Raw genomic sequence first — 13,689 nt, forward strand, 5'->3', positions numbered from 1 at the left:
GTCACTGCTGTCGAGGTGAGATTGCTCAGATGTTTCTCTGTGACATTTGCTCGGTCTCCCAACAGTCCCAAAACATGCACATTTGATTGATCAGACACTAAATTTGTGCAGGAGTGACTGGTGACATGTCCACCTGTCTCACCCAGTGACCCCTGGGACATACTCCAGCACAGAAATGGATGGATGGATGGACGGAGATAGTGATAGGCTCCCACACACATGCCAAACGGTTCCTAATGATGATAGCAGCAGCGACAAAAGAGTCTGAACACGGGCTTGCCATTTAATCCTTGTCTTGCCTCGTTCTCTCTTCCTGTTCCTGCTCTTGGCACCGCAGGGCCCAAGGAGGTAAATGGTTCTGCAGATAAACCCCAACCCTATTATTGTTGGCCAACAGGAGGCACCGGATCTGCAGAAGCGCGAGTCTTCAGGGAAGCTAGAGGAAGGAACAGCAATGAGCCCCACATTAAAAGGCCGATGAACGCGTTCATGGTGTGGGCCAAGGACGAGCGGCGCAAGATCCTCCAGGCCTTCCCTGACATGCACAATTCTAACATAAGCAAAATCTTAGGTAAGACCGTTTAAATGTAATACCAGTCACCCCGAGACAATGACAAAGTGCTTATTAGTCTTGGAGTCTTGGAGTCAGACAGTTTAACAATCAAAACAGCAGCCAGCAACGTGTAATCTGTTCTGTGATTCAGGCTCTCGATGGAAGGCCATGTCCAACCAGGACAAGCAGCCCTACTATGAAGAACAGGCCCGTTTGAGTAAACTCCATCTAGAGAAGTACCCAAATTACAAGTATAAACCCCGGCCTAAGAGGACCTGCATCATCGATGGAAAAAAACTCCGCATCGGAGAGTACAAGCAGCTGATGCGCTCACGGCGGCAAGAGATGAGGCAGTTCTTCACTGTGGGGTAGGTGCAATATCTCCAAAATCAAAAGTGGAAATCCACACAAGCTGTTCGTTTCCAAACTGTTAACTTCTCTCAGTTTCTAACACGACACCCATAGTTGTTTTTTACAATATCATCCTCTAAAAGAGTTGCAAACAGACTTACAGAAGCCTTTAGGGTAGCACTGTGAAGGGAGGTTTCCCCACCTTAGTCATGACCGTCAGTCTCTGGAAAGTCAGTCAGTTCAGAAACACAAAGAAGCCACGTGTTGGTTTCATGTCTGTTGAGTTGTGGTCTTTCATTAAAGTTAAATTCTTATTTGATCTCTTTTCTCTACGTCCAGACAGCCACCGCAGATCCCCATAACTACCAGCCCCAGCATGGTCTACCCAGGGGCCATAACCATGACGAACACCACACCGTCACCTCAGATGACGTCCGAGTGCTCGAGTGCTTCAGCAAGTCCGGATCCGTCCATCCCCGTCATTCAGAGCACCTACAACATGAAGCTAGAGCCCAACGCCATGGCGAACAGCGAGCCGGTCAACGGCGAGGACGAGATGGACCTGTACGAGGACTTTGAGGACGAGCCCAAATCGGACTACAGTAGCGAAAATGACACACAAGAGCCGGTCAGCATCAACTGAGACCTGTCACATCCGGAACGAGAGGGAAACGGACAGCAACACGGCCAGTCTGATCTGATGGAGCAAACAAGCGAGAGAAAACAACAACAGAGGGGAGAAAAAACACAGGCGAAAACTGGGTTTAGGAGCCAGCATGCAGACATGGCTTCATCAGAATCAAAAGCTATTTGGTCTTAAGTGTTTATTTGAGTGTGACGCAGTTTGGTTGTGATTTCAACATTTTATTTAGTTTTTTTTTTTTGTCATTTTTGTGATTGTGGACATTTATGCCATTTGGTAATTGCCTGGAGCTTAAAGACATAACTTGAAATTGAATATTCTTACATCACGTTTCTCTTCGATCGGATGATTTGGATGTGGTGCAGGACCGTTGTGGACAGGAACAATCCTCTGACTCAGGTATAGTGTGGCAGCAAAGAGAGCTTGTGAATGTTTTAATCAAGAATCACCAGAACAAAATATATATTTACGTCCAGCATTACGAGGGAAACTACATGGTATTATTATTGTCCTTATTATTAGTTTGTTAGTTTTATTGTTATTGTCAACTGACTGCATATGAGTGCAGAAGTGCCAAACATTTCAAGATGAAAAACCCTGGAAAATCCTTTGAGAGCGACCTTCTGCCTCTCAGACAATCTCTTAATACAGCTTCAAGATCCTCCCCCCCCCCCCCCCAAAAAAAAAAATTACCCTAACAAAAAAATAAACTCAGGAAATGAGGAGCAGCGGGCTCGGCGAGGCATAAAGTGTGTAACATCTTGGTTGTCCCACGGTGCTAGCAGCGCTCCGGGGAGTCCAATGCAGTGATCAACAATGAGGAAACGGCCAGCCCCCTTTTTCATTTCCTCCTCACCGTCCTTGTCCCCAGTGTTCTTAAGTCTCCCCTAGCTCTGCCACCCAGTGTTGTTCACCAAATTCTTAATCGTCATTTATAATCAGGCCGGGATGCTGAAGGGCCAAAGGCCTTCAATCTGTAAGATTGGAACAGCATCAAAAGGCAGCTTTGGGGGCATTATAATCTCAAATTGATGTTGTACAATGTGTAGCTACAGTGTATTCTGTTAAACACTTTAGCCCTTATTTGGACAGCAAGTTTAAAGTCTTAGTTCTTAGTGCTTTGGGTTTTTTTTCCCAATCTTAATTCTTTTAGACATTGTAAATCTTAAATAGACACTAAGAAGTCTTAAAGCAGAGCACGGACATTTGGGCTGATGCAATGATTGCTGCTGTAGTCTTAAATGGAGTGACCTTTTTTTGCAAGGTTTTTAATTGACAGAAGGTCGAGTTTCTTTCTTAAATTACCTCATCGCATGAACTTGAGAGGGGTTACCTTAAACAGATTCTTCATTACTGCACATCTACGCATCTGTGCTGCTTGAGCCTTATGTTATTTTTGATCATTTTGTCAGCTTTCGAAGCTCACTGAAGTCTTGAATTAAAGTAGGGCAACGTTTAACAATTAATGGATGAGGCACAAAGCCTTAATCCTGGTTCCAGAAACACGGACAAGTGTTCCCGAGTCCACTGATGTTGAGACTCAGATCCTCTTTACAGGGCAGAAGGTCTAAGGGGCTTCCCTCCGTGCCATGCCCCAATCTGACCCCTAGTCGTGCCAAGTTCAGCACCCAGGGGGCGCCATCTGGCTCAGATGAAGGGGAAAAATCACCAGGGAGGGGTAGGAAACAATAAAAACAGGGCGTTGCATGCCTCATTGTGCTCTCCATCAAAGTGCTAGTAGTCAGGCCTCAACCGAACTTCCAACCCCGGCCCAATCACCAAGCAGCGGCGAGCAGATGGAACAAGTACATCAAGCTGTGGGGGATTATTAAAATGACTGACGACTGGGTATCATCTGAAATACAGCATTATTAATGCATGAGTCCAGCTCCTCGCCTCCCTTGCCCTTGAACCTGTCCGTTTGAGGAAGAGAGGGGAGGTCCACCCGCTGCTGGTCACTGCATTTTTCTCCAAGCCCCAAATGGTACAGATGGTTCTTTATCTTAAGCTCCAGTGTCTCCTGTCTTACTCTCAGCGATGTTTTTCTACTCTCTGGAATCATTTATATCAGCCTTTCTTCTTTTTAATTCCACCCCCCTTCACACAATGTGTACATTGTTCAAGGTACCAGACATTTTACAAATGCTCTCCTCTACAAACCCGCATGGATTCTATTCCAAATCAGCCTGTTTGGTCTTTTAAAGCTGTTTGCTCTGGTTTGCTGGTGTTAGATTGATCTGTATGTGATTGTAAATACTTTCCTGACAATGCCGCACGCTCCAGTGGGCTGGTAGTTGAAACGGACTCATCACACAACTGAAACTGGACTGTGCCTCTACAGTCAAATAAAAAAAGACAAAAAAAAATGGAGAAAGAAAAAGACAAGAACTCACGAGGAGACAATGTTTCGTAAGTGTTACAAGCACTGGATATCAATTGTATTTTAATCAATTCTAATGTGAAGCTGTTTGAGGAAGAACATCCTGAATGAACAACCACAGAAAAAAAAAAAATTCCCCGGCTGGACTCAAGTGGATTTGATTTGAGTCGCTTTTTTTTTTTGTCTTTGTATTGTTTTTATTTATGCAAGGACACAACGTGACGGACGAACGCGTCCTTTAAGCTTCAGGGCTGCCCAGGGGAGAGACTCAGCACAAGAAAAAAAGCGAGAAGAGAAATTCAGCAGCAGGCTCGGTTTGCCTTCCAAACGTCACTGCGTTGTATATTGTATTTGAAACTGTAGACTATCGACATATTGTATTTATTATCAGCCACCTCCGGCTCTAAAACCTGCAGCGAAGACAAAACTATGGACAATCAGACAGAAAACAAAACACAGTTGTTCAAATGGAGCTCAAATGTTTTCAGTGAATTAAAGATTTCATTTGGATTTTATTGTAAATATAACATAGGAATTCTATTTTTCGCTCATTAGTGAAGTATAAGTTATGTGGCTGTTCTGTTTTATGATCTTTATGTCTTTTTTGTTCCAATGTGGGTATGTGGGTTTGTGTTTTTAACACCTGACAAGTCACTGTACCTCATGATGCTGAGTTTTGTGTTTTTTCTGCATATTGGAAGAGTGCAGCATTGGACTTGAGACGGAGCTAAAATGTTTCCATCATCTTCTCGAACACAAAAACAGTCGCAAAGATCATCCTGGTTTCGACAAGCACTTGCTCAAACTCGAGAGTTATTTATTGATTGGACTGTCATGCTGTGGATCCTCTCAGCAAGAAAAGTACGCGACAGATTTCTCATGCAGAGCGGACGACATCCTCAAAAATCTGCAAGTATTCGGCCTGCAAATTTTATGAATGATTGTTTTAAACAATTGATATATGTAGTTATTTTTCTTTTATTTTAAACATGGGAGTGTGCAAATATTTATTTGTTTGTGTGGTGGAACGCGCAATCACGTGCGTCCTTCATGATTCTGTCCTCTTCGTCGTTTCCTATGTTGCACGATCTGCAGCAGATCTGCAGCTTTCGTTCATTAACCTTTTGATCAAACAGCGGAAAACAAAAAAAAGCTCCTTGCTAAAACTTTGCTTGCTGTAATTTATTTTTGTTTCCCGTCTCTCCTCCCCTGTCTGTACATTCTGATGTATATGGTGGGAGTGTCCTCTGTGTTAACTTAATCAGCACAATTCACTGACATGCTGGATTGAGATGCTAGCTGCTGTTCAGGAGTGATTCTTTTTTTTTTTTCAATTTTTTTGGGACAACATTGGTTGTCTTTGGTACTCTCGTGTCTCTGAAGCAACACTGTGTCGGGCTCCTCCATCACTGGAGCCGTTCTGAAAAATGCTGATAGAATTTTCTGCAAAGATCTTTTCTTTTTTTTTAAGTTCCCCCTGGCAGATACTTAGGCCCACTGCGAGTGTTGTTTGGATGTTATTAGACAAAACAAGATGCATAGTGTCAGTCGCTGCTTAAAAAAAGGAAAAAAAAAAAAGTTTATGTCTGAATATGTAAATAGTTTATCATAATAACTTGTACAGTCCAATGTAAAGTTTTTAATTCAACTTAAAATGTTGCCATCACATTTGTGTTCACATTCTTCTTTATACAGTACAGAAGATCCATTATTTGCTAGGGCTATTATCGCTATAAAGAAAAAAAATGACAATGTTACTTTTTTTTAAGTTTGTTTGGTTTTGCTTGGCTTCAAAGTGTACACAAGCAAATCTTTTGGTTTTCATGTGCAGTATTGACGTGAGGTAAACTTTAAGGTGAATCATTTTACAGTGGTGTGTGTGCGGAGAGCTATCTCCTCAGCTTCGGTTGTGTTTATACACTATTAGCGGTTCTGAGCAAAAACCAGTGCGCCACATGTTTGGGTGCGCTCGACACCGGAGGAAAACGCGCGCCACGTCTGATTAAGTTATTGCCGCCAATCAATCCGGGCAGAGAGTGATCGAACGCCATCGTCCATCACAAACAATGCAACAGCGGGATGAGAAACTGCCTGTTTCAGCTCATTTACCTCAAGAATTTCCTCCTTTTCTGTAAGAGATGTTTGTGTTTCTCCCATCACTCCATCTTTTGTACTGCTGTTCACACAAATTAAAGAGACATTTTGTTTTAAGATCCGAGCAGCTTTTTTTGTTGTCATTGTGGAACGCACACGAGCGGTTGACAAAAGGGTCGGAGGCGAGAAGCATGGACAAGATTATCATAAAATAATGAAAGAAATCGTTATAAATGAGGACTGGTGAAATGCTCATTTGCCATTTTGTCTACACAAATGTACAAATCTGTGTTTTTATGAGCAGTAAATATGAAATCCTCCAAAATAAACTTTATTGACATCAATATGAATCAAGTTGAACTATTAGTCTCAAGCATAAATCAGGTACTACGAATAAATTGAGTCTGTTAAAGCTAAAATTTGCCCCAAACGTTCTTTAATGTTGTGGGACCCAGCAAAAAACCCACTTTGCTAGTAGAATGAGGAGTTTGGTACACAATGTGTAGCAAATGTGAGAACACACACTCGCTCACACACACCTGTCCCATGAAAACACACATTCTTAGCTGTGACCTTTGAATTTCTGCCTCTACAAGCTCATGGATGCTTAGTGTGTGTGTGTGTGTGTGTGTGTGTGTGTGCGTGTGTGTGTGTGTGTGTGTGTGTGTGTGTGTGTGTGTGTGCATGTGTGCGTGTAGTAGTCTGAGCCAGAGGTCATGTGGAAGGCTGTAAATGCCAGACTACGTCCATCATCCGTCACTGGATTTCTGCCATCTTCACCTCGTTATCATCACAACTAACTGTCCCACACCAGTTTAAACTAGTATCTTTGGTTTATTCCATCTGTGTGTCTGTTTCCTGTTACCTGAACTCAACAGCACATTTTTGTCCTGATCTTCTTCATCACACTTCTTTTTTTGTGTGCGTCTATTTTACCGTATATTACTGCAGGGCTTTGGCCTCTGTACTAGATCTCAGTGCACGTGCGCTCCACCGCGGATGTAAATTAGACGCACACCTCCGCACAGTAAATCTTACAGTAATTTTCCCAGCCTTCATTTTGGCGACGGCGCGGCGAGAAGAATGAAACTTGGTGTCTTTGTTTAGGCAGCATTTAGCATGAGAACGAGCTGGAGCTACTGATCCACGCATGAGAGTTTAATCCGAACACACCCTCTAATCGGTTGTCGTGCACTTAATCACAGGGCTGTGATGAACGACAGAGTTTTGGGAGCCACATGGAGGGCTACAGTAACACTGATGGACTGTGGCTGCTCTACAAAGGTGTGCATCCTTGAACGGGGGGGTAATAATTAATGCAGCGAGGCCGCGGCAGCGGCAGGGCTGCTATTTCACAGCTCTGATGACTAAACTCCGGTGGGAAGGGGGGGGCAATTAGAGGTGCCCGCAACAATATTTTACTCATTTTGTCCTGCTCGGCGCTGCGGCCGCTGTTGCACCCGGTGAATCTGTCAGACAGCGCCATTTCCCCGAGAGCCGCCGCCATTAATCTGATTTTCTCATTAGAGTTGACTCATGACTTCATTGTGCCGGCTCTGGCAGCCGTACAGGAGGAGCCGGTTAGCTTGTTTAGAGCAGCCTCGGTCTTCCTGTTTGTGCAAAGCTGTATCGCACAAGTGTGACCGGAACTGCTTTCCTAACTTTGAATCTAAATACCTCTGTGTTCAGTCGGCGACAAAGACGTGGGTTCTCTTACATCTGTCCGTGCATTCGCAGTGTTTGAAACCCTGGAGGTGAAGGACTTTAGGAAATCTTGCTAATTTCACAGATGGTTTAAAATAGATTAGTGTGGAGAAGCGGCTCCCGGAGACGAGCTGACCCACCAGGCTCCTTGTGCAGCTGCCAAGCCCTGTGCCGGATGTTTAGATGTGCCTTCCAAAAGTCCTGCAAGGTTAAACTCAAACTTAAGCATCCCAGAATGTCGTCCTCGTTGTTTGCATTTCTGCATCTTCAGTAAACATCTCCTCCCTCTCCTTCAGTGTCTTAAACAGGTGATTTGCTTGATAATTTCCCTGTATTCGAGCCCATTAATCACGTCTTGCTGACGTTTTTCTCGCGCCAGATAAAAGGAGAGATCGAGCTAATTGTCTTTTTTCCAGCCTCGAAATTTGCGGTCTTGAGCAATACGCCGTTCTTACTTCCTGTTCTTGGCTTGAACTTTAAATGAAACAGACTGTTCTTGCTTGTTACTTTGTGGTATTTCTCATTAGAAATTTTGTCCGACGCGTCCAAGTCTCCATTTTTGGAACGGAATAAAGGGTTGAATCAGCCTTAGCCTTGCAGAAGAAGCCAAGCCTGCTGCTGGAGCTGGGCTGCATCCGAGTGGGCCCCGACAAAACCCTGGCCCCGCCGGAACGGCCCAGCTTGGAGCTAACGCCCAGAGACAATGGCACAGGGTGAACAACTCCACACGGTTTTGTTGGACTTGTCATTCTCAGGGACATAGCTGTGAGGAACGCCTAGGAACCGTCGGAGGGTTATTTGTGCTTTTTGACCCATATTTGGGACGGCTTTCACTGGGGCCTTGTGGGAAGGTTGAAACAATGGCGAAGCGCCTTGTCAGAGGGACAGGCGGCGCAACCAGCCAACACGTCTTGGACGTGCTTCACTGGAACGATTGTCTCCGTGAGGCCGGCCGCTAGTTTGGTGGATTAATTTGAAATATCCTGAATAAAGTCAGCAAAGAGGAGAAGAGAGATGAAGTGTGTCCTTCCCTGTTCTATCCCCTTTTACCCTCTCCTAACGCAGGCTGCGCTCATCTGTGTGGAAATGGCTCAGATTTGCTGCAAACACTGGGCTGCCCAAATGAACTTTTGAAGATCCACACGGGACCATCTTTCAAAATGTAATATTGCGTACTGTTTCACATCATTGCATCTCCTCGGTGCATTTGTCTCCCGGAGCATTTTAGCGCATTTCTGTGGGGAAGAATAAATGCGTAATGTTTTTTAAAAGCATTTCTGCTCCCTCAGCTGATTTTTTTTTTTTGAAAGAATTGAGCAAAATGAAAGATATCTTTCTCAGAATATGTGTTATTCTCTCAGAGCTATCACTCAGCTCGCTCATGCATATGTGAATCACACACCTTTATGAATATGTAAATGCCGCGAGAATGCCTCATTAATTAGTAATTCATGCATTTTTCACAAGCCCAATACTTTGCCAGTGTGGTTTGATGAATTATCAGCCAGAAGTTAAAAAAAGGGATTCATCATCACATTTTCAGAGGTTCTGAGCTACATCTGTAATTTCTGTAATTCAATGAATATGATTTGTGCTCCGCAGCTGCCTCTAAAATGATCTATGGATTCCTCCCTCCCATCTGCAAGTGCACTCATAACATTTTTAGATGTTTTAGATTACTTATGTTGGATTCTGGTTGAAATGTTTCTCTAAAAAATTCCCAGAATTCACTGTTAGGGATAATAACTAAATGCATTGTTTTAAAATGCAAAACTGCGGTCGTAAAGGAGTCAGCACAAGTGTGTTAAATTAAAATAGTTAGTGTTATTAGTGGTAATTTCACAAGGTTTTTTTTTCATTTTTTTGTTTCTTGCCTGAACAAATTCCGTGAAGTGTATTAACAGCTCACACAGGTTTTTAGTTTAACTCTTTCCAACCAGCTGACAGCGGTTTGACGTTAAGTTAAAGCGTGTACGTTTGCTTGCATGCAAGGCCTTGAAGGTGCTTGAATCCTTTTATATTAAAGGCACGACACTTGGAATGTCTTCATTTATGTTAATAATCAAAACGAATGCATGTCGACCACGTTAGGAAGACATGCACGCTGAGTGTGAGCGCTGCTCGTACCAGTGTGTACCAGCTCAACCATGAATTTAACATGAAGGCAGGAGCCGTGTTGCCTTTTCTGCTGGGACTTCAAGTCTGCTTCTTCACCAATGCGCCCACTTTGTTCCCACCTCCCTATTGGTGCGGGGATATATTTATGTAAATGGTGTTGCTGGGTCTTCAAAGATAAACAAATGTATCTTGATGCGAATCTATACTGATTATAAATTTAAAAAGAAAAAAACAAAACACAAACAGTTTAAATCATTCAGCAATGAAACAAACAGTGAGTTTGAAATAATGGTATATTCTTGGTGTTGGCGGTTACAGCGATCAATATATCGATGTTTACAGTAGAAAACATCTAAAATATTCCGCTGTATAAAGTCACAGCCTAAAAACAACACAGGGTCATATTGAGTTGGGTAAGAAAAAGAAATGTCTATAATTCATCTGTCTTTGTATTAGATGTTTAGTTAATTATTTACTGAGAGTGATAAAGTTTGTTTACATATGGACCTTTGATCAATAAACCCTTGTCATGGTTTGTTCCAACAAGAATATGCTGAGCTAGCGCCCCTACTGGCCGTACAAGGCATGGCGCCAACAGCAACAGTTCAGAAGTGCACGTGTTCTGTTACGATATAATCAAAGATGCACCATGAAACTCACGGGCACACGTGGCGCTCGTCACGTGAACAAAAGGGGGCACAAGGTTGCAACATATTGAAAAGAAACGAAGCGTTGGTGCACAGTGGAAGCGATCCCGCTGTCTTCCTGCAACGTGTCGGGGACACCTGCTTCTTGGAGGGCAATCTGATTGGTCCATTGTGTGTGATGATTCAGATAATGGAACCTAATTCATTAGTCTAACCCTTGTTAACCATGTGCACAATCCTTTCCCCCCTATTTTTCTTTACACTATCAAAATCTGGCTTGCCGCCAAGTGAACGTGCACGAGCGTGTCAGAAGGGCGCTGAAGCTCCCGTTTTGTTGCACTACAGGTTAGAAGATATGATTAAAAATGTTTCGGGATGAAGCTCGTGTCTTTTGCCCTTCTGATCAGGCTCATGATTGCTTTCGGGTCTCAGCAGGCCGGGAGCTGATGAAACCCCAACTTGAGATTAAAAAGCAACGTCTGAGGAGCGCAGCATTGTCTCCACGTGAAAAATATCTGATCACACCAGCCGTGTCAAGCGTCCGGGGCTGGGATAATTGCTGTGACACCATATAGATGCAAATCATATTAAATATTCATTTACTGCGTCCTCGAGGAATAATAGTCAAGGAAAAATGATTAGAAGGTGTGTGTGTGTGTGTGTGTGCTTTTTCCCAACAAAGCTTAAATGCTCCGTCGTGCTGGGATCCATATGATATTTGTGTGTATGATGAGAGATGAAACCACAGAAAAAGACCTCAGGAGTTCAGCTCGGTTCCATATGTTTTAGCGTGTGTTTCCAGACCCCGACGCTCCTTCGCGCTCCGGCCGAAGAGATTGACGTGGTGATGAACTGATTTTAATTAGACGCCCTTTGAAATCCTCCATTCTGCTGCTCTCCATGCCCAAGTGGAGCTGGTGGCTTATTAAATCATTTGCTGCTCTTGGGTGATCTTCGTTTGAATCTTGGCCTGACCCTCCGGGCACAATTTATTTTTATTTCAGAAAAAATTTACTAGCAAATTTCGCATTAGTTCAAGAGAATTATAAATCATTATTACACAGGCAGACACTTCAAACATTTTGTTTAAAAGATTTCTACTCGATGGGGCATCAAAGAAGCTGTTCGTGCTGATGACTGTTCCACCAGCAACCAGCTATTTATTAGCATTAGAGGGTGCGATCGTGTGTGCTGCACAACGATAAAACACACTTTACGTTGGCATTTTGGGATGAACACAAGAGGGTAATTAATTTAACAATAGATGCGGCCAATTATGTGTCAGCCAATAAAAAGGCAGCCCTACGAGTCAATCATCCGTCAAACGATGCGTTAGCATAAGCCGCTAACAGGCCGTCGGTTTCGCCCTCGCTGCCTGACGTGCAGGTGCAGCTGCTTCACAAACCCAAATAAGAGCCTCTCCAGAGCGGTCCTACTCGAATCAGTGCCGGCTGACGACAGCACGGCTGTGGTGATATAATGGGAACTCTGTGCAGCAGGCTGTCGAACGTGGACGCCTTTTAATTCTGATCACTCGTGTCTAGATCGCCTCCTGTAATGCTAACAAGGCTTCAGCTGGCTTAGACGAATCAAATAGGAAACCACAAATAAACTAAATCAGGTAAAACAAGAAGGACACCGGGAACGCGCCGATATTGACACCTCGCCCTCCAGTTGCAAGTGTCTCCTGAGAAATGACGCCTCAGATGCGTTGGTGCAGGTCTTCACATTGACAGAAAATGAGGGAGACCCAACTGAATCATGTTTCAAGGATAATATTAAGTATTGTTATGAAATTCACAGACAGTTTAACTCCTTTTTAATTGGAGAGATGAAATAACAGCTTTGGCACCGGTGTCAAATACCAAGGAAGCTAAATTACATAAAAACGCTCAAACCAACAACCACTACGAATATTTCCAAAAACTGTAGCTGCATGGTTGAGGTCAACAAGGTCAAGTTACGAGCAGGCTGTTGCAAAAATAAAACCCGATCAGAAGCTCTAGATGTATGGAAACGTGTAACCTTAACCCTCCTGGTGATAGAATTACTGCCCACAAACACCAACTGTAGATCCCTGAAGCCTCCATCAATCACCAACGTCTCAGAACCGAATCTATGATCTCTAATATTGTTGTCTAATTAGGAGGCAAATTGGGCAGGCACTGAGCCGGCATAATTACACAATGTCAGAGGAGTTGTGAATAATTCTATTGTCAGTGTTTCAGCAACGCCTGCAGCAAGACCGAGCGAACGGAGGGTCGTCTTATTATCAATTACAAGGCTGTGAAGGTCCCAGTGTGACACCGCTGTAGTGCGCTTGGCTTTGACTCCCGATCCCAGAGGTGCTGAGTACAGCCAGCTAGCTCAATTAGCCTCCACCCAGAGGTGGCCAAACCTTTTGATTTGTGCTGCCTTTTTAATATCTACTGTGATTTTAATGCGCCTCATTATGTACCGGAGCCTCAGTGTGGGCCAGAAACCGGGACGCACTGGAGAAGATCACAGGAAGGTCCAGAACCCCCCCACCACCACCCCCGACCTTCGATGCCTTACACGCAATTACAATAGATTCAAAGGAGTCTTTGGTGGAACAAGAAACTAACTCCATCATTTGTTCTGAAAAGACAAATGATGGAGCTCACGGCTCTGACGGCAAGTGAAAAATAACAAACGAAAAATTAGCCAGTAAAAAAAACAAAAAACCTGATACTAAAAGAATCCAAAGTATTTGCAGTAAAAAGGGATAACGTGCAAATGATCAACACCTAGAAATAAACGTGGGGAAAAGACACAAAGACTTACCCACAAGTGTTATTTGCCTATTAAAGAAATAATAATAAGCGATTTCCTGATTTTTAACTGGCCGGCACCAAAAATAACAGGCTCCAGATTAACTGCAGTGGGCGATTTTAATGTGAAAGGCAGCAAATCATCATTAAATGGAATCACATTGAAACCTACGCACACAAAAGTCTTTGTTAAAAAGACGCCAGCCTGAATTTCCGAAGTGGAATTTAGTGGAAGTTACGCTGTCCATTTAGGGTTTAATGATTTTGGAGTCTTTAATGACTGAGATGTCAGAAGTTTGGCACTTCCTTGTTTGGAATCACAACCTAAATCAAACCTGACCATCTGTTTCATATTTGTGTTGGGTTTAAAACCTTTTAGCTGGTCGCCTTCATTTCATTTTTCCAGG

General features: G+C 43.5%; 1 protein-coding gene across 5 annotated transcripts in view; it reads left to right on the forward strand.

Moving 5' to 3' along the window:
* Window positions 1-6,145, forward strand: part of sox6 (SRY-box transcription factor 6) — a 104,595-nt gene extending 98,450 nt beyond the window's left edge. For all 5 annotated transcript variants that reach the window (XM_057024848.1, XM_057024866.1, XM_057024858.1 and 2 more), the window contains 3 exons: window positions 398-571; window positions 705-921; window positions 1,244-6,145. In XM_057024848.1, coding sequence (XP_056880828.1) covers window positions 398-571; window positions 705-921; window positions 1,244-1,547 — 695 coding nt within the window. In that variant the 3' untranslated portion in view covers window positions 1,548-6,145. The remainder of the gene's footprint in view (window positions 1-397; window positions 572-704; window positions 922-1,243) is intronic.
* The last annotated feature ends 7,544 nt before the right edge of the window (window positions 6,146-13,689 follow it).

Source organism: Takifugu flavidus, chromosome 2, assembly GCF_003711565.1.
Source record: "Takifugu flavidus isolate HTHZ2018 chromosome 2, ASM371156v2, whole genome shotgun sequence".
Taxonomy (NCBI): domain Eukaryota; kingdom Metazoa; phylum Chordata; class Actinopteri; order Tetraodontiformes; family Tetraodontidae; genus Takifugu; species Takifugu flavidus.